We start from the raw sequence: 21,398 nt of genomic DNA, 5'->3' as shown, positions 1-21,398 counted from the left end.
AGAAGTGGGATGAGTCAAGAGTGGAAGAGGACCGAAAGGTGTACAGAGAGCGAAAGCAAGAAGCTAAGAGAGTTGTGGCACAGGCGAAGGCCATGGCATATCAAGATCTGTATGATCAATTAGAAAATTAGGAAATGTAGAAATAAAGCAGCAAAGGATATCTTACATGTGAGGCAGATCAAAGACGCTGAAGGAAGAGTATTATGGAGGGATGTGTACATAAGAAACAGATGAATAATATACTTTGAGGGACTTTTGAATGAGGAAAATGCAAGGACTCGCAGAGAAGATGGGCAGCCTTCTGAGGGAATGGTGCAGAACATCAGTAGAGTGGAAGTGACGGAGGCCATGAAGAGGATGAGGAATGGAAAATCGGTGGGCCCCGACAGGATTCCAGTGGAGGCATGGAAGGCACTGGGGGAAGAGGGAATTGACCTGCTGTGGGGCCTGTTTATGAAAGTTTGCCAACAGGAAAATATACCCGAGGAATGGAGGGCGAGTACTCTTTTCCCCATCTATAAGGGTAAAGGGGATGCACAAGACTGTAAAAATTACAGAGGAATAAAGTTGATGTCCCACACAATGAAAATCCTAGAAAGGGTTCTTGATGGAAGATTAAGGAAGGAGGTGGAGATTGCAAAGGAACAATTTGGCTTCATGCCTGGTAGATCATCAACAGATGCTATCTTTGAGTTACAGCAGATGATGGAAAAGTTTCAAGAGAAAAAACAGGAGCTACATCTGGCATTTATTGATCTGGAGAAAGCATACAATAGAGTGCCATGGCAAGAAGTCTGGAGGTGTCTGAGGAAGAAGAAGGTTACGGAGAAATATGTATTCAAGAGAAGAAGCGGGAATTAAACTGGAAAGATGCGGAAAAGTACTGGAAGAGAGAGGTATGAGACTGAGCAGAAGTAAGACAAAGTATATGTGTTGCACAGTGGGCGGCAGCCAAGAGACAGATCTGGAGCTGGAAAGAAATGTCCTCAGGAAGGTGAGGGACTTTAGATACTTAGGTTCAAGGGTGGAAGAAGATGGAGGAGCTGAGAAGGAAGTGGGATGCAGGATACAAGCGGGTTGGAGGAACTGGAGGGAGATGGCTGGAGTGTTATGCGATAAGAGGATGCCAATCAATCTGAAAGGCAAAAGCTATAGCACAGCAGTGAGGCCAGCTATGACGTATGCTATAGAAACTATGGTCCTGAGGAAAAATAACATCAGCAGGATGGAAGTAGCAGAGATGAGACTGTTTAGGTGGATGTGCAGTGTGACCAGAAAGGATCGTCTGAGAATGACTATGTGAGGGGAACAGTGAAAGTTACGAACTTAGGAGCAAAGATACAGGAGGCAAGGTTGAGATGGTTTGGTCATATGATGAGGAGGGAGGACGAATATGTGGAAAGAAAGGTCATGCAGAAGGATATGCAAGGAAGGAGGAAGCGTGGGCGGCCAAAGAAGAGATGGAGGGAGCTGGTAAAAGAGGACTTGAGGATGAAGAACTTGGATGTGGTGACAGCCCAAGACAGGAGGATGTGGAGGAAACTCATCATCCACAGTGACCCCACTTAAGTGGGAGAAGCTGCAGAAGAAGAAGAAGAATCTAGATGTTAAATAACTCTTAAATCAGTCATGTGCACAGCCTCTAATTCCTATATTCTCCAGTTTTTTTTTAATAAAATATCATATGATACTGTGTCAAAAGCTTCCTGAAGGTCTAGAAAGACTGCTAAACTTAGTATGTGTTGGCCTTGTGATGAATAAATCAAGTTTGTGAAGTTCAGCAGTGCATGCTCAGCATTTAGTTTCAGTCTAAACCCATACTGGTTCTTAGAAAAGAAGTGTTTTTTTCTAAAAAAAGTTACTAATCTATTGTTTACTAATTTCTCTAATATTTTGGAGAAAATCGGGAGTAGGGAGATTGGCCTGTAGTTTTTAGATCATTTTTGTATCTTTTTTATATACTGGTATTATCACAGCTTTCTTAATTTGTGTTGGAAACACACTAGTCATCAGTGATAGATTGACGATAGTCATCAAAGGAGTTATCAGATATTCCTGGCACTCCTGCACAATGCTGACATTAATACTATTGTGGCCCACAGCAGAAGAATTTTTAAGGTTCATTATAATATTTTTGATTTCATTCTCACAAGTAGGAAACAAGTACATCGAACTCTCATTTCTTTTAAGCAATTTATGGATGGAGAATTAGAACTATTTACAAGTTGTTCCATTGGTAGTTACTAAGTGTTAAACTGTGAATGAAATTGTTTTGTATGTTTTTATTCTTCATTCACATTTAACATAATCTACCATATACTAAGCAAGGCTTGTTTAAATATTGTTTGTTAGTCCCTTGCTTAAGATTTATTATTCATGTATTATCCTTGAATTTTATCAGCTATTATTTAATTATATAATTTTAATGTATATTATACTATTGAAAGGACTCTGTAGTAAATATCATTTATCTTATTACTTTATTCCTTCAATAATATTATGAGGAATTCTATGTATGTAAATTTTATGTGCCTTATATAAACTGCAACATATATTTTATTATTATTATTTGTAAATGAAATGAAAGAGAAAATTAAGTAACTATAATATTTTTATTATTATTTTTCATTACTCAGTGTAAAGGTATAACCTTATGTAACGTTAATGCTTATGTTTACGTTCTGTGTTGATCGTTGCTATGGAGATAGAAATAAAATAGAACGCACGAGCGTAGGGTGTGAGCTTCGATAATTGGGAGAAGAGAAATTAATGAGTTGGACGGCGTGAACAAGTTTTAGGTGGGAAGAAGGAAGCCATATAAGCGAGAGGTAAAAGTAAACAAGAAGACTGAAGGGCAGGAAATTCAAGGGAGTAGCATTCAGAAGTGTAAGGAGACGAGCTGAGAGTAAAGTCAGCAGTGGCAGTAATAGGAATTTAGTGTCGTAATGAGATAACTAAAAGACCGGAAGATTAATAGAAGATTCAGAATAAATCCACTGAGTTTTAGAATTACTACTTATTCCTATATTGCTTTAAAGAAGGACTGTACAAAGTCAATTTGTTATACAGTAGTAAATATGGAATAATTATTCTGTCTTATAGTAAGCCCGTCAAGAATTGTGTAGCACGATAAATAATAATTCAGTTATCTCCTTGAAGAATTCTTTTGAATAGCGTTCCATCGAAGTAACAAGTGAATATAGTTTGAAATGTGCTCACATTGAATCTGATGTGCAAGGATTAATCTTGGTAAGAAGTCCTATTTTATTTTAACTCAGTGTGAAGGTTTAAGTGATAGTTCCATCTCGAATATCCTGACATTTACTGTGGCGTTTCACTGAATTTAGCTGAAGTTAGAAGTTGAAAATGATTCCCCTTGAAGCAATAACTGCCGCGATTAATAATATTATAAGTGCTTGTATTAAATATAGAGTGTAACTGAGTGATACCAGCAAATTTATTTAGCAAGAAATTCTGTAGTATTGATCAGCATGAACAATCTTTGTGATTGAGAGAACTGTGAATTTTGTATCAGAAGATTTGAAGTCTAATTTAATATGAATGTTTTGACCTGAAGAACTAAGTTAATTGTATTATCTTATTTTCGGAGTTAAATTTATGTATTTGTCATATAATCTTGTATTAAATTATTTGTTTTGTTGATTTCAATATTGTGTGTGCCTGATTCTTTTTCATTGCACCATTCATAAAAAGTTCGAACCTTGCCGGAGCCCTAAGTGAAAAATTATTAAATTCGGCCTGTATGAATAAGGAGACTGCTAAGTTAATTGAAAATTGATTCTACTATTTTACATAGACTAATCTAAATATAGGGTGGCGCAGTATAAATATAAATTTCCCTACATTTTGATTAGTAATTAATCAGCAATTAATTGATTTTATTAAGAACAACATTACAACAAGATGGAGAACCACAGAGCCAAGAAGGACGTTCCAACAAAAATAATTATTAAATCTTTCTGCTAACGTTCTTTCACTGTTTAAATCTATATAATTGCTGTCCTCATTACCCTAAGTCTTGGAATTGTTGGTTCTCGGATATATTTGCCCAGTATATTGTTTACAAATTTCCTTTTTTTTTTGGTACTACCTTCATATTTCAAAAATTCAAAATGTAATACTCATTTTTTCCTTCTTTCAATTTATGGCTTACTTGGTTTTCCTATAATGTCTGAAGCGTTATCCATGGTTTCACTAGTTTGTGCCTGTTTCCTTGGAGTATGATAGTAGCGTGTTGTATTTGTATCTAATATGTTAATGAATTTGCAATAAGCATTGTCGACATTGGTTTCAGATTGTTGTTCCTAGGATATAGTACTAAATTTATGTTTTAGTACACTGTAGTTTATTCTAGGATACTGGAGATACTGGACGCTGATATCTTTTGTGTCTGTAGATGGATTCTTATGGCTATTGGAAAGTGATCTATGATTGGCTGTTTTAACATTGCTGTCTTGATTTTAGTCGGACTTTGTGTTCTTACAAACACATGATCCAAACACGAAGCACAACCACTGAAATCCCTTGTCAGGACATTTCCATGTTGCTCAAAGCCATACATGGCTGATAAATCCATAAAATCAAGAGAATAACAGCTGTCGCTTAGCAGATCAATATTTATGTCACCAATTATTATAACATTATCATAATCAATTTCATGTAGAATGGTGTCGAGTTCTTGTGTAAAGTCATAAGGTGCAAAAGAGTGAGATCTATAAATAGCCATTATGTAGTAATTGTAGTTCTTTAAGTAAATGTTAACATTCTTGGTTGTTTCCATTTTTGCACTGCTAATGTGTTTAATAGTTAAATGTTTTCGAGAAAAGAGCAGTAATCCCCCAGATCTGTTATAATCCCTACAATGATAGTATTTTTTAAACCCTTCTAAATAGTATAGGCTAGCTTCATGCTCCTTTATTCATATTTCTGTTAGCATTAAAATTTGTTTAAATGCAATATTTTTAGAGTAGGTTCATTATTGAAATATAAAAAGCTTCCTAATTCAAATTATCATTGCAAATTATACAATTATCAAAAGCAGCTATACTAATATCCATGTTCTCATTATCCATCGTAAAGTAATCAGGGATGGATTCTTTCGTTATTTTTAAAGTTTTTGGAAGTCTTCTTCACACTTTATCCTCCATATATGTGAAGTGTCATCTTTTCTCATGAAGAGTTTACCATCCTTGGTCCAGAAATACTTATAGTATTTATCCTGTTTTGTAGTTTTTGCTGCATACAGCAAATGCTTCATGTTCACAGTCAAATGTTTATTCAAGCATATTTTGCCATCTTTGAAATTATTACTTATTTGTATTTTATGTGCTTGTGTCCTTCTAGCCATCTATCTCTCATCTCCTTAAACCTCAATTTTGCAATAATATGTTTTGGCTTGGTTTATTGTGCATTATGGAGTCTGTGGGCTGCTTTGATGTCATTCTCATTAAAATCCACTTGAATTTTTTGTGAAATCTTTTTTATTATTTCATATATGATTTCATGGAGCTCTTTTCAAAATTTCTGTTTATGGCTTGTTGACTGAGATCATCAACAGTTTGATGAATTACTTTAAGATCGTGCCATAACTGGAAATTTGAATTTTCCAGTTCTGTAATTTGAGATTTAAGTTTTTTGATTTCCTCTGTTAGCACAACTATCAGGTATAGAAACTTGTCAATTTTGGCAGATGTATATTCAGCAGAAGCTTTTGCTTCACTTAGCTCCCTCTTTAAGTCACAGATCACACTCGTTAAATTAGCAATGGATGTAACAGCACTGGAGTCGGGGCTGAGTGACTCATTTGCCTGCAGGCGTTGGATAGCACCGGAATGCATACCACTTTGGGACAAAAGCCTTTATTATTATTATTACCCCAAGACCTTATGGAGTCAAAGACTCATCTGGGAGGTCCTTTTATCACACATGCAGCTCATCATACCGTGCCTTGAACACATTCAAACTCCTTGCAGACACCACACTATCAGGCAAGGCATTCCAATCATTTACAACTCTGCATGCAAAAAACCTGCCCCTCACTCCCCTACTCACACCCTCTTTATACAGTTTCCAGGGATGACCTCTGGTTCTCCCCTGATCTCCCACTATTTTCTGTAGAACTTCTCCAGCATTGATCCTATAACAACCCCTTAAACACTTGTAGGTCTGTATCATATCTCCCCCTCTTCCTCCTGTCCACCAGACTTTTCAAATTACATCTTCTCAATCTTTCCTAATACTTGACATTTCAGAGGTCAGAAACTACATTACTCAATCGCCTTTGGACCCTTTCCAACATCTCTTCATCCTTCTGAAAACCAGGTGACCAAATCTGGGCACAATAGTCCATGTGTGGCCTAATCAAAGCCTTATACAACAGAACAAGAATCTCCCCGTTTCTACATGTCAGTGTCATCCGCACATCATTCCCAGAAGCTTTTGTGTTGTCTTCACAATTTTGGCTTTGTGTCCCCTAAATTTCAGATCCTTATCCACTATCACCCCCAGATCTCTTATTTCTTCCACCTCCAACAATATGTCCTCACCAAGCATAAATTCTGCATCCCACCTTTGTTTTCCAAATTTTAAACCCTTACATTTTGCAACATTGAACTCACATCCCCATTTCTGTGCCCAATCACACAATTTATTCATGTCTTCTTGTAAGGCCACAACATCTTCATGGTTTGTCCCAACTTTGCATCATCTGCAAACAACTGAATATCTCCATCCAAATCTTCACCTATATCATTAATATACAACTTAAACAGGAATGGCCCCAAAACAGACCCCTGAGGCACTCCACTAGTGACTTTCCTTTTCCTGGATATCGCACCCCCATACACAACTTGTTGATACCTATCAGATAGTAGTCAACAGTCCAATGCACTAATCTAATATCCAACTCCACCTGCTCTAGTTTGACTATCAATTTATCACGAGGTACTCTATCTAAAGCCCTTGTAAAGTATATTACTGTGTATTCTTCTCCTCTGTCCAACGAAGCAGTCACTTTATTGTAATAAGTAAGTCAATTACTAAAACATGACCTCCCTTTAGCAAATTCATGCTGTCCATGAAAGATAATACCATTGTTGTCAACCCAACTCTGGATCCTAGTTCTCACAAGCTTCTCCAACAACTTAACCACAACAACTGACACACAGATAGGCGTACAGTTTGATGCTTGAGTTCGATCACCTCCTTTATGAAGTGGCACAATCTTGCCCTCCTTCCACTCCTTAGGAACTTGACCGAGAGCAAGACTCGTATTAAAAAAATATGTCAAGACACGTGTCAACTCCCTGGCACATTCCTTCAGAATGCGTGGTGATATATTATCAAGTCCCACAGCCTTATTAACATCTAGTTTACTCAACTCCCCATACACCTCTTGCTCACTTACAGTCAGTCAATCTCTCCTCCCCATCATCAGTAGATGATGGGGAGGAGAGATGTTTCTCAAACCACGAAGTCACATTCACAAGTTTGAAAGACTTTTATGAATTGCTCATTAAGTATCTCCACCACACATTCTGCAAGAGCTGTCTTTATACCAGTTTCTTCTATCAGTGTCATCCTTCCATAATCATTCTTTCTTTTGCTGGTTACATATCGAAAGAACTCCTAAGGATTCTTTTTGGCTTCACTAGCTAACTGCTATTCATACCTCTCTTTAGCTACCCTCACCAACCAAGTCACCCTCCTTGCCTGGTCTTTGCAGACCTCATGGAATTGGTTATTTCCACTTCTCTTATGCTGCCTCCACAATGCCCTCCTTCTCTGTATCGCATGCTTAATCTCTTTATTCATCCATCTCACACCTACCTTATTTAACCTTCTCACCATTGGAATACACTTAGACATTGCATCTACTAGATAGTTTTTGAAAATTCCCCAAGCTGCATTGATCTCCTATCCAGCTAACTTCTCATTCCATGCTACACCTGCAAGCTGTCTCCTGAGCTCTTCATAATCACCCCCCCCCCCTTGTAGTTCCACATATACCCTTTTCTCACAGAGGTCCTCACACTGCTGGCAACCACCCAGATAATCACCTCATGGTCACTCTCACCAATTGGTGGATGATTTGACACCTCATTTATAATTACATCCTCTGATGAGATGACCAAATCCAAGACCCTCAATCCTCGCGTGCCCTCTGTTACATACTGTCTGAGGTAGTTATCAAAAACTCAAGAAACTCATTTTCTTTTCTTCCAGTTGCTATCTCATCATTCCAGTCTATATGGCCATAATTAAAATCACCCATAATGATCACCCTTTTCTTATTTGCTTGGCTTATTTGACTATACATTTCACTATCACCACCATCCACATTACCAGGTCTATAACAACATCCCACCAAGTATTTGATTCTATTCACCTCTATCTCACACCATACTGCCTCAAAACCACTGGCCCTATTTCCCTCTTGCATCTCTACCTTGTATGGACATAACTCTTTCTCTATCATCAATAGCACTCCCCCTCCCTTTTTACCCCTTCTATCCTCATGAAACACATCATACCTTTCCATCTCTATTCCTGTCAGGATGTCGTCCTCATCTAACCATGTCTCACTTATTCCGACAATCTTTGGGTGAACAGACGCAATTAATGCAACCATTTTATCTGCCTTGTTTCTTATACTTCTAGCACTTGTATACAAACACAACAGCTCGTTTCTGGATCTACAGCTAGTTCCACTGATACCACTCACTCGATGTGATCTCTCCATGCTGGACTGGGGCCATTTCCCTTTCTGCATATTCATTTTAAAACCCTTTTCAATTCCAACTGTTTCCTCTTGATCCCAGATCATACCATTTCTTTCCTGTCTACACATGCTCTCACTTCCTCTCGAAGCATCCACCTTTCTCACGCTGTGTATCCCTATCCACCCTGAGCCTCCCTGTTTCCCTGCTCCTCTTACACACCTATTCTCTCATTTTCTATACTCATACCACTCACTTCCTCATTCATAACCACCTCTTCAATCTCTCCTGTCTTACTCTCCTGCTCTTCCACATTACTTCCCGCTTGATCTGATTCATTCTCTCTCACTTTACTCACTCCTCTACCTTCCAGCAGCAGTCTCTCCAAGTGACTCACATCATAACCACTCAAATGCAGTTGATCGCTCCCATACAGTTCACTTCTTCCTTCAAACTCATTCCACACATTAACAAACTGTACTCTCATCTCACACATTTCAGCTAGCATATCAGTCATAATCCTTGCTCTCCGCCTCATCTCACCACTGTCATACCTAGGCAACATGCTGACTACCCTTCCTGTCAAACCATTCTCTTTTCTCCTTCTAAGCAGCCTCCTGACATCCATTCTGACTTGCTCTTTGTTCTCTGTCAAATCATTCGTGCCGATTAAAACCATCGCTCCTGCCTCATATCCAATGCTTCAATCACTCTACTCATTTTACTGCCTGGAAAACATACCTTGTGCATCCTATCATCCAGCACACCTTTAATAATGGAGTCGCCATATAATGCCACTCGCTCATCTTTCGTGCCATCATGATTAATTTTAATAGTTTTTACCCGAATTTTCTTAATTTCATTCCGCATCCATTTCATTTCTTTCCTAATCCAATCCAATTCAAGTTCTAAATCTTGCATCACATTCTCTCTGTCATTCATTCTTTCTAATTTTCTAACTCTCGACACCCTCTTCTCACTTTCACTCTCATTCATCCTTCTGTGCTTCCGTACTTTCAGTCCAACATGCGTCCGACTTTTGCTATCATTCATTCTTTCGATTCCTGCAACACGCCATTTCCAGTTTCATTCGTTCTCTCAATTTTGTTTCCTTCCGCCACTCTCGCCTTGCTTTCGTCCTTATTAACATTCGTTATGGTTTTTAAATCACTCGTTTTCTTTTTTTCCGATTTTTTAACATTGTTTTGCCTCTCTTTCACACCATCCCTCTCTTTCGAATGTGCACTCATTTTCCCCGCGACATTCTGCTACTAACACTTTCTGTCATCAATTTCATATTTGCATTCATCAATTCCTCATTCAGGTCACACTTCGCACACACCCTCCTTCCATCCGCCCTAAACATCCACAAATCATTTATGTAATCGAAAGAATACATATAACACACCTTACACTTAACGAAATGACTGAAGTCTAAGTTAAAGTCATGGAATGACAAAGCCGCCGCCATGTTTAATCTGCAGGTTCCACTCTAAAGTCTAATAATAACAACAAATTCGTAATTAAGTTTATGCAAAACAAAATCCCCCACACTAATAATAATGGTAGTGCACAACTTTTACAGCAGCTCTTACTCAAACAAACACTCATATATACTTAATTATTCCAAGAATACTTATCTCAATCTGGAGCTCTTCTTACACACGTCTGCCACACTTGACTCACGAGCACCCTCTTTTCTGTGACATCCTCTATGATGTCAGACACTTTGGTTTGATTTCTTATCCATGTATTCCTTTTGTGATCCAATCACAAAAGGAATACATGGATAAGAAATCAATCTTGTGATACCAAGCATATTTCTTTCCATACTAAATTGTGTTGTTCTTAATTTTTGAATTTCCTTTGCATTCAATGTCCATATTTCATAGCCATATGTCAGTATAAGAAGAATACATTGGTTAAAAATTTTTCTCTTCAGGAATAATGGTAGTTGGCTTTTGAATATTGAATGCAAAAACTTGACCACTGTGAGCTTGGTTGCTCCCTAAATTTGCATAAGATGCATTTCCAGTTCAGCTTTCTGTCTTTTGATAATTTTTTGTACTGACTTTCACTCAGTACTCGTACCTAAAAGTTTTACGCAACAAAAGCCTATTAACAATTAATTACACATATTAGATGTTTTTGATAACTTCCCAACTGTAACATATACTAACATAACATAACATATCATCATCATTATCAGCCATTGTCGATCCACTATTGGATGAAGGCCTTTCCAAGATTACTCCAAAACTGTCTGTCCATGGCTCTCATTTTCTACATCACTCCTGCAAATCTGATGATATCTTCAATCCACTGTGATTTGGGTTGACATCATGGTCGTTTTTCCTCTCATGGAATCCAATCCAGTACTTCTTTTGTCCATCGTTGATCTTGTCTTCGAGCAATATGCCCAGCCCATTGCCACTTCAGATGTTTCACTCTTCCTATGATGTCAGACACTTTGGTTTGATTTCTCATCCATATATTCCTTTTGTGATCCAATCTTGTGATACCAAGCATATTTCTTTCCTTAATAAATTGTGTTGTTCTTAATTTTTGAATTTCCTTTGCATTCAGTGTCCATGTTTCACAGCCATATGTCAGTATAGGAAGAATACATTGGTTAAAAACTTTTCTCTTCAGACATAAGTATATGTAATGTTGTCCTAAGTATATGTAATGATCTACTTGTTTAATTTCCTCATTATTGATTTTTATTATTTCTGGTTGGACATAGTTATTGAATATAACTTGGATCTTCTTTAGGTTTATCTTTAGGCAGGCTGTTTTGCTAGCAATTTGGAGTTCATGGATACGAGTCTGTAATTCATGCACAGTTGAAGTAAAGATAACCATGTCACCTGCAAAGCATAAATGGCTTAAATATCTTCCATATATCTTCAGACCTTTCCCTTCCCAATCAAGAAGTTTGAATATTTCTTCTAGGCACACTGTGAATAATTTTGGAGATATTGTGTTACCCTGTCTTATACCTCTCTGTATTCCCATAGTAGAGATGTTTCCATTGAAATGAATTGCTGCTGCTGTGGCATTGGTGAATGCTGATTTGATGGTTCCGATGTCTGGCTCCTCCACTTGTTGGTTTTGTAATGCTTTAAGTATTGCACAAGTTTTAAGTGAATCAAAGGCTTTCTCATAGTCAATAAAACCAAGACATAGTGATAATTGATATTCATGACACCATTCAATAATCTGCTGTACAACTTGAATATGGTCCATTGTACTAAAGCCCCTTCAAAACCTGCCAGTTTTTCTGGTTGTGCTAGGTCTAGAGTTGCACAAAACCTATGAGCAAGGACTTTTGTAAACACTTTGTAAACCAATGATAGGTAGGAAGTTCGTCAAGTCTTCTATCTCACCTTTTTATGTATCAGAATTAGGGTAGCTTTCTTCCATGTTGTTGGTATATATCATTTTTTTTTCAGGCACAAAGTAAATAGTTTTGCTAAGAGTTTGTAGATTATTTCTCCATCTGTCTTTAGAAGTACAGCTATAACTCCATCCTCACCTGCAGCTTTCCCATTTTGGAAGCTTTGGATGATCCACATATCTTACTGGTTGTAGTTTGACTGCAACCATCTGTTTGTTGCTGTTCATCAATTGCTGTTTGGCATTTTTGAGCCTATATCTTCAGACCTTTCCCTTCCCAATCAACATATAACATAACATATAATAACTGATAAACCAGAATACAAATGGCAGATTTGTTACTATGTGTGTGTTGGAACATTGCAAGTTGTTGCTATCACGTTCTGTGTTATCACACGTTATATCCTAGGTCTGTGGCAGTTGAAAGCAGACCATACTTGATGTAAAATTAAGCCTTGACTTTTATTGCATTGTGTAGGGATCCTAAGCATTTGTAAGGATTCTTGAAATTTTCTTGTGAAACAGTTACTTTCAATATATGACATTTTTGTTTGTTGCCAAAGAACTTGATGGCCAGTAGTAGTTGTGCAGAATGCCAGGCCTGATTTATGCTTTCTTCTTTTACGTGTTCAGACATGCAGATCTCTCACGACCTTCCTGTTTGGCCTACACAGCAAATGCCACAAGAGCAATGAATCTCATAGATGCCTGGTGTTTTTTTATGGGGTGATGTGGAGGTTTTGGTAGATGCAGGAATCTTGATACTTTTTTTTAAAAGCCACTTTTACATTGTACTTGTGGAGCAACGCAGCCACTTTGTCTGTGACATTCTTGATGTAAGAAAACGTGACTGAATTCTTGAAATCTTGTTCAGGGACGAATTCTCCATGTTTGCTATGCTTGCTGCGCAAGCGCATTATTTGAAAAAGAAGTAATATTTATTTGTTAATAAATGCATGCATTTATAATGCATTCCATTTAGGCTTTTATTTTTATAGACAGAAGACGTCTTAAGCTTGCACGGCAATAATTGAGCTTTGCGTTGTGTATCAAAGGCCAATGCTTGCTCGTCTAGTCAAAGCTACCTTAGCTTGCTCGGTTGTCAGAGTTTCCAGGTCCTCACTACAGCACTGTGATTTCATGAGTGTGCATAGCCATTTCCGCTCCCTTCACGTCGTCTTAAACACAGCTCATAAACAGTCATAAACAGGTTTCAGTAGCTCTAGCCAGTGTTTACAAGTGCGCGTGTTGCTTGGAAAAATTAAGTTACAACCAACTTTTTATGACGATGTTATTGACCAGTTCATAAAGAAGAACAGTAGGGTAGAATTTGTATTCAAGTAGCTAAATTGAAAAAGATAGAATATCATTTGTAAAATAAATGAACATAAATTTCTATATATATATAGTTTAAATTACATTTAAACTATATATATAGAATTTATGTATTTATGAATTTATGTTCTGCTAATCATACTTCAATCACACCTCACACTCCCTGAATGATAACAAGAGCAAGCATGAATTCCAAGACCAGCATTTGCCCCTGATCTTGTTTAAGTAATGGATTTGCAGGAGATGTATTAAGAATTTTTCTGATCGTCTCGGGTTTAAAGCCATTAAGGATCAAAAAAATTCTGTCTGAGGTAGTGCAGTTATTCATTCCTTTTAATTGATGTGCTTGATATATTGTATGCCCTATCTTGTAAAGTTTTAATTATGCTTATCTTTTGCAATGGATGGTGGTGTGAAGTGGCATTTAAAACTCTTCCCATTTAGTAGGTTTTCTGTAAACAGAAAAGGATAACCTTTTTTTCCTCAACTTTTACTTCAACAATGATATCAAGGAATGGAAATTTTGTGTATTGTTCTAGTTCAAGATCAAATTTTATATTGGAATGCAAGTTGTTCAGATAATCTCTGAAAGCAATCAGCTCATTCACCATTCCCAACCAAATAATGAAAATATGCACTGATGCAGACTGATGCAGAGGAAATAGTGGAATTGTTCAATGAACACTTTATTGGAGTATTTCATCCTAGAGGAGTCAGTTTTAATGCTAGAGGGATAGGGCAGGTTCGAGGTTTAGAGGTACAGGAGGAGAGTGTGCTTCAGGTACTGAGTACTCTGGATGTTAGTAAAGCTTTGGGACTGGATGGTATTTCACCACGAGTTTTGAGAGAATGTGCTAGGGAACTGATAGTGCCTTTAACCTGGCTTTTCAATGAAAGTCTGGCTGCGGGAAAGATGCCCAGGGAATGGAAGGAAGGTAAGATAGTGCCATTGCATAAGGGTGGTAACAGACTGGAAGTGTCTAATTATAGGCCAGTCTGTGTGTTAACAGTAGTTGTTAAGGTCTTGGAGAAAGTAGTGAGGGACCGAATACAGCATTGGACAGATGAGGGTAATGTTATCTGTGAGAGTCAGCATGGATTTGTGAGGGGACACTCTTGTTTTGGTAATATGCTAGCCTTTTATAATAAAGTTACAAGAGCAGTAGATGAGGGAAAGGCATATCTGCCATTTTCTTGGATTTAGCAAAGGCATTTGACAGGGTGCCACATGATAAGCTGATATTTAAGTTGCATCACATGGGTCTGGATGTCAAATTGGTCAACTGGATTCAGGATTGGCTGTCTGATAGGATCAGAAAGTTGTGTATGGTGGAGCAGTTTCAAGGAGGCAGAGGGTTACAAGTGGGGTCCCACAGGGCTCAGTACTAGGACCTATATTGTTTAACCTTTATATCAATGACACTGTCCGTGGATTGCAAGGGAATATTCGGTTGTTTGTGGATGATGCGAAGCTGGGAAGGATTATTATTAATAGTGCAGATGTGGTAGCCCTGCAAGAGGATTTGAATAAGCTAGATAGATGGGCAAATGAATGGGAGGTGTCAGTTTAATGCAGCAAAATGTAAGGTCTTGAAGTTTGGGAAACATTGATGGGATGCTGCATACTCTATGGGAGGCGTTATACTGGAGGAAGTAGGGGAGACAAGAAATCTGGGGTTGATGATTGATAGAAACCTGAAATTTAGAGGACATATTGCAAAGGTGGTGAAGGTAACACAGAGGATTGCTGCAATTATGAGAAGGACACTAACCTGCAGAGATAAAAGTGTTATCATTCCATTGTATAAGTTTCTGATCAGACCACACTTAGACTATTGTCCTCAGATTTGGTCCCCAGGATTTGAAGGGAATAAATTAACAGTGGAAAGGGTACAGAGACGGATGACAAAGATGGTTTCAGGACTGTACAATTTTGGTTATGAGGCTCGGCTAAGGGAATGTGGACTGCAGAGTTTGGTGGCTAGAAGGAGAGGTGATATGATTGAGACTTTTAAACTGTTGAGAGGTGGTTACAGGGTTGATACTGGGGAGTTCTTTCACTTGGTTGAACAGCGGGAAGGAGTGATGACAAGAGGCCATCCCTGGAAGTTACGAAAGGAAACTGTGAGCAAGAGGGTGAGGAGTGGTTTCTTTGCATGGAGGGTGGTTGAACCGTGGAATGCATTGCCTGATGGAGTGGTGAGAGCCAGAACGGTCAATGAGTTTAAGGAGTAGTATGATAGACTTTGTGTTTCTTAGGGGGGGGGGGCACCTCCCCTCGATGAGTCTTGACAGACTTTATGTTCAGGAAGTCTTTTGCCTGATGAGCCTCCCACGATGAGTCTTTTGACTCCATGGAGGCTTGAATAATAATAATATCATTGATGTTTCGTAACCAAATTTTTGGTTTCTTCTGATAGATTTTTAATGCATTAGTTTCAAAATTTTCCATAAAGGTGGCTAAGGCTGGAGAAAGGTGGAAGCCATGGAAAGTCCTTTTTGTTCCCAATATTTGTCTTGAAATATGAAAAAGTGTTTTCCATGCAGTGTTTGAAAAGTCCTACAGTGTCCGGTGAGAAAAAATTTACAAGTAGATCCACTGTGTCATTTCTGGGTACATTGGTGAAGAGACTGACTACATCTAAACTTGCTAAGATGTCTTAAGGTTCTGTATTTATATCCTTTACTTTTTCAATAAAATGTAAATTACGTTTTACAAATGATTCTGTTTTTCCTATGTTTGGTGATATCCAGTGGTGAGCTATAGAAATTTTAACAAAGGGTTCGCATCGTTGAGCACAAAAAAGCCGTATTTCACACACAAACTTTTATTAATACAGCTTGTGTACAAATGCGAATCCAAAAGTATGAGGGGACAATCAACCTGTAAAGGTTATCATTTTGAAACAAATATTTCATGATCTAAACATGAAATATTTGCACACAATCATCTGTGTTAATTTATCTTACATAAGAAAAACATTTTTTAACTATCAAAATATAATAAGAATAAAATATTATATAATCACACATATGCAATAGTCTGCATTTTTTATAAACAAAATAAATTTTTTTTGTTTGCGATAGAAGTTTTTATGACAAACAATCTATAAATAATAAATAAATATTATCTAAACACAATAATAGTGAAATATGTTATATTTCTCTTTTCTTTTTATACTTCAAGTGATAATCAACGGTACATTGATTATCACTTGAAGTATAAAAATTTTACCATACGAATGGCTACCAGAAGGGAGAAGGGTAAAGATAGCTCATGCGCATATTTTATTTTCAAACTTGGGCACATTCGTTATAGAGGAGTTGAAATAATAATTCCAAATAATCTATACACTGCCAAATAGACTAATTTTTGTTAGGCTACCGTATGAGTTTGTCATTTAAATATATTTTTAAAAAATTTTAAAAATCTTAATATATTTAAAAAAATTATGTTTTTTTTTTTGAAAAAATAAAAAAGTAAATAAGAAGAACAAAGGGTTCAAAAATTTGAGAAAAATTTAACAAAGGGCTCGCGCGAGTCCATTATAGCTCACCACTGGTGATATCAGGCTTGACAGATATTTTGCTAAGTTTGAAGTTGGAGAATCTCTCCCATCTACAATTGGCCATAACATAATATCCTGCCGGTCTGGTTGGCCAAGTGGTTAAGCATATTCGCTCTCCAACCAAAAGGCTGTGGGTTCAAATTCTGCCGTGGGCATGGGTGTTTGTGACTGTCTGTGAAAATACTGGTGGTGGTGGTGGGGGGGGGGGAGATAGATTGCATTGGTGTGGTTGCGGTTCATTGTAGATAGTGGATTAAGTGGAGGAGAGAGAAAGTTGAAGAGTAGGTGCCCTCCCTCAATGAGTCTTTGGACTCCCTGAAGGTATCACATAATAATAATAACAATGGAATATCCTCAGACAGAACCTCATACTTAATGGTTTTGAATCCAAGATGATCAGAAAAATTCTTAATACATCTCCTGCAACTCCCTTACTTAAACAAGATTTCAAGAATGGAATCATGTTGCCTTACATCAAGAATGTCACAGACAAAGTGGCTGTGTTGCTCTGCAAGTACAACACAAAAGTGGCTTTTCATCAATTTTCATCCATTATCATCATCTTATCATAATATACAATCAGTAACAAATAAAACAGCAAGATTGCTTAGCGAACAAAACTTGAAGGGTGCCTTCTACCCAATCAACAAAATGTCTAATAACTCTAAACCTCCTAAACCTACAAATCTGCCACTTCAAAAACCAGGTGTCTACAAGATCAGTTGCAATTTCTACACTACATAGGACAGGTAGACAGATCTGGAGAGATACACTAACTGAAACACTTCAAGGACATTGAGAATGAAAGAATGCACATTATGGCTAGCAGCATATAAAACAGAAAGAAAACATCAAGCAGAATAGCAATAAACTAAAATGCTCCAGATATATTACTATTTTTACTCAAGAGCATTCAAAGAATCAGCTAAAATAATGAAGCATCCTCTGCAGTGTAACAAAAGCGAAGGATGTTTTTACATCAAATTTGGTCTTCAGTAATCTTCATGATACACTCGTATCTACTCATATCTACCAGTAGTATACAACAACCCACGAACCAGCAAACAGCATAATAGCAAATGCATGCTTTCGTTTAAGCGAGTTCAAATATTTTCACTAGAGATGTTAACTGTTTTTTACTTGCTTTCTAGTATTTTAGTTTATTCATGTTATTTCCTGATGAAGTAAAACAAAGCATTTCATGAAACTTGTTGAAAGAAAAAATAGTTTCTGTTCGGCATCTTTGTTTGTGGTTAAATACCGTATAAATTTTTCTAGAATGTCCTATCTCCACAGTAGCTTATGCAATGAAATATAAACATACAATTACTAATACTTTCCACAGGATCTTCTGGGATGATTGTTACACTGAAGATGGTTTAAGAAACAAACTGAAACATTTGTATAATTATTACAGTTAATTAAATATCTTTCTGTTGTGGTCACGTTTCTTTCATGCTCTGCTATATCATTAAGGTTCCCCCCCCCCCTCCAATTTAGCCTTTGTCATCAATTTTGATATTTGCTTACCTTTTTTGATATTTGCTTATGCAATGAAATATAAACATACAATTACTAATACTTTCCACAGGATCTTCTGGGATGATTGTTACACTGAAGATGGTTTAAGAAACAAACTGAAACATTTGTATAATTATTACAGTTAATTAAATATCTTTCTGTTGTGGTCACGTTTCTTTCATGCTCTGCTATATCATTAAGGTTCCCCCCCCCCCCTCCAATTTAGCCTTTGTCATCATTTTTGATATTTGCTTACCTATTCAACTATTATCTGCACTTTCCTTTATTTTAAACTCCTTATAGGTGGTTGTTGGAAGTTTTTCCACTTGGTTCTATGGGATTCAGGCCAGGTCTTAGCCATAGTTTGTAGCACATCATTTACAGTGATGTTTACTATAGTGCACACCAACTGTAGTGAAATTTGACTGCATTTTGGAATAAGTCTACTAAAAATTATGACTGATTTCAAATTCAAAACTTATATAAAAATCATATAAAAGATGAATGAAATTAAAATAGCATTCCCCTAACTATTCCAAAAGAAAGTATCTGAAATTCTAAAGATAAAAAATTAATCTGAAACACACTCTAATATCCACCATCACTCTGCCCAAACAAAAATAAGAAAAACAAAAAAGTTTGATACAAAATTAGAAAATTAGTACAAGAACAGACATATTTATTTAGAAACTATTCAAAAGCTATGTGATTTCACCCACTCTCTTTTTTAATAAGTCATTCACCATGTTGCATTCCTCTGCAATCTAAATTTATATAGATGATAATCTAAAATGACTGTCGTCATCACTTATGATGATCATCATATATAAAGAATGAAATTAACACACACTGTGTGGTGTAAGTTTCTTTAGATATAACCTATTTGTATTTGTTATATGCAATTAAAAATATTCGACAAAAAACAAAAAACTTACCTGATCTGTGCCATAATAGTTCACCCACAAAAAAAAGCCAAAAAATGCTGGAACTGTTAATGCCTGAGTGTAGTGGCCAAGCCAAGCAAAATAAATAGCAATCTTGACTCCAAAGTAGTCACATATTTTATCTAAGAGATTAAAAAAAAGAAAATTATTAATATCTAAAATTAAAAATTAACCATCAATGCATTTATGAAATTTTCTGACTTGTCCAGAAAATTTCAAAATTAGAAAAACTACCATGCCCAGACTCTGTGTAGCAAAGATACATAAAGTCTGGGCATGGTAGTTTACTAAAGCTTTCTAGGTTGCTTCACACTTAACTAAAACTAGTAGTTAAATTGGAACAGATGTTAGTGTGCTTGATTGGAGATTGGTATCAGCTGTCTGATAGGTATCAGCAGGTTGTGTATAGGGGAGTGATATCCCAGAAGAGGAAAGTCACTAGCAGCATGCCCGGGAGTCTGTTTTGGAGCCACTGCTGTTTAATTAGCATGTAAAAGACATTGGGAAGAGCTTTAAATGGTGATATACAGTTGTTTGCAGATGATGCAAAGTTGGGGAGCATAATGAGAAGTAGAGCAGATACAGCTTTGCAAGAGGACCCTAACAGATTGTCTGAATGGACAAGTATGTGTGTGAGGATGTCAGTTTAATGTTGCAAAGTGTAAGGTTTTAAAATCCTGGAAGCAAAGATGGGATGCAAAGTATAAGATTGGTGGGGATATTTTAGAGGAGGTGAAGGAGATGAAAATTCTGAGTATGATAGTGGATAGGGACTTAAAATTTCATGAATATTTTGCTAAAATTGTGAGGACAACACAGCAAATTATGGGAATGAAGCGGAGAACACTGACATGTAGAAGTAAGGATGTTTTGATTCCATTGTACAAGGTTTTCATCTGACCACATATGGATTACTGTGCACAGATTTGGTCACCATGTTTTCAAAAGGATGATGAGATATTGGAGAGGATTCAGAGATGATTGACTAAGTTGGTATGAAAGTTGGTCTCTGGTTTCTGGAATATGAGGACAGATTGAAAGAATGGAAATTGTAGAGCCTAGTGGATAGAAGGAAGAGGTGAGACATGATCGAGACATACATTGGTAAGGGATAATTACCAGATTAATGTGGATGATATTTTTCATAGAATATCTGGAGACAGGGGAAGAAAAAGAGGCTACATGTAAGCTGTATAAGGTGGATGTGAGGAGTAGATTTTTTGCATGGAGAGTGGTGGGTGATTGGAATGCACTGAGTGAGAATGTGCTGAGTGCAGGGACAGTGAATGCATTTAAGTTAAGGTATGATGAGCTATGCATGTGAGAGTAGGACCTCCCATGATGAGTCTCTTGACTCCATGGAGTTCTGTTGATAATAATAATAAGTGTACACAACACTTCAGTATAGTATGACCTGACCTTAACAGAAGGAAGATAAAGGAGACAAGAAATATGCTTAAAATTTTCTGGCACTGGAAAAATATGAAGTACAAATAAAAGAATATACATGAAAATACTTAGAGCATATGTATCAAATACTGATTCAATCCAACAAGGATGAAGATGTTATTTAAAAAAAAAAAAAAAACGACTTTGCTACTGGATATGACAATAGGAAAAAGCATTGTCAACATTTACCAAGTTGATTCCATGTGATCAACTCTGTCCCCTTGCCTCCCTCTTTTCTATGAAATATCTTCTCTACATTAATCTGGTAACAACCCCTCACTAACTTATACGTCTCAATCATATCCCCTCTTCTTCTATTCACAAGGCTCTGTAAGTTACATTCCCTCAATCTCTCCTTGTATCTGACATTCCATACACTAACTTAGTAAAACCTTTTCTACATCCTCATCTCCCTGAAAACCATGTGACCAAATCCATGCATA

The 21,398-nt window shown here is 36.9% G+C and overlaps 1 protein-coding gene across 1 annotated transcript in view; it reads right to left on the bottom strand.

The window, feature by feature from the left end:
* The window catches only part of LOC150099691 (anoctamin-8-like), a 416,071-nt gene that overhangs the window by 261,826 nt on the left and 132,847 nt on the right, over positions 1 to 21,398 (bottom strand). The window contains exon 5 of the mRNA XM_090403618.1: positions 19,498 to 19,628. Coding sequence (XP_090259744.1) covers positions 19,498 to 19,628 — 131 coding nt within the window. The remainder of the gene's footprint in view (positions 1 to 19,497; positions 19,629 to 21,398) is intronic.

Source organism: Typopeltis vanoorti, chromosome 14 (genome assembly GCF_054136105.1).
Source record: "Typopeltis vanoorti isolate ZY-2024b chromosome 14, IOZ_Tvanoo_1.0, whole genome shotgun sequence".
Classification (NCBI taxonomy): domain Eukaryota; kingdom Metazoa; phylum Arthropoda; class Arachnida; order Uropygi; family Thelyphonidae; genus Typopeltis; species Typopeltis vanoorti.
Note: the sequence above shows the minus strand (reverse complement) of the source record. Positions and strands in the feature narration are given on the sequence as shown.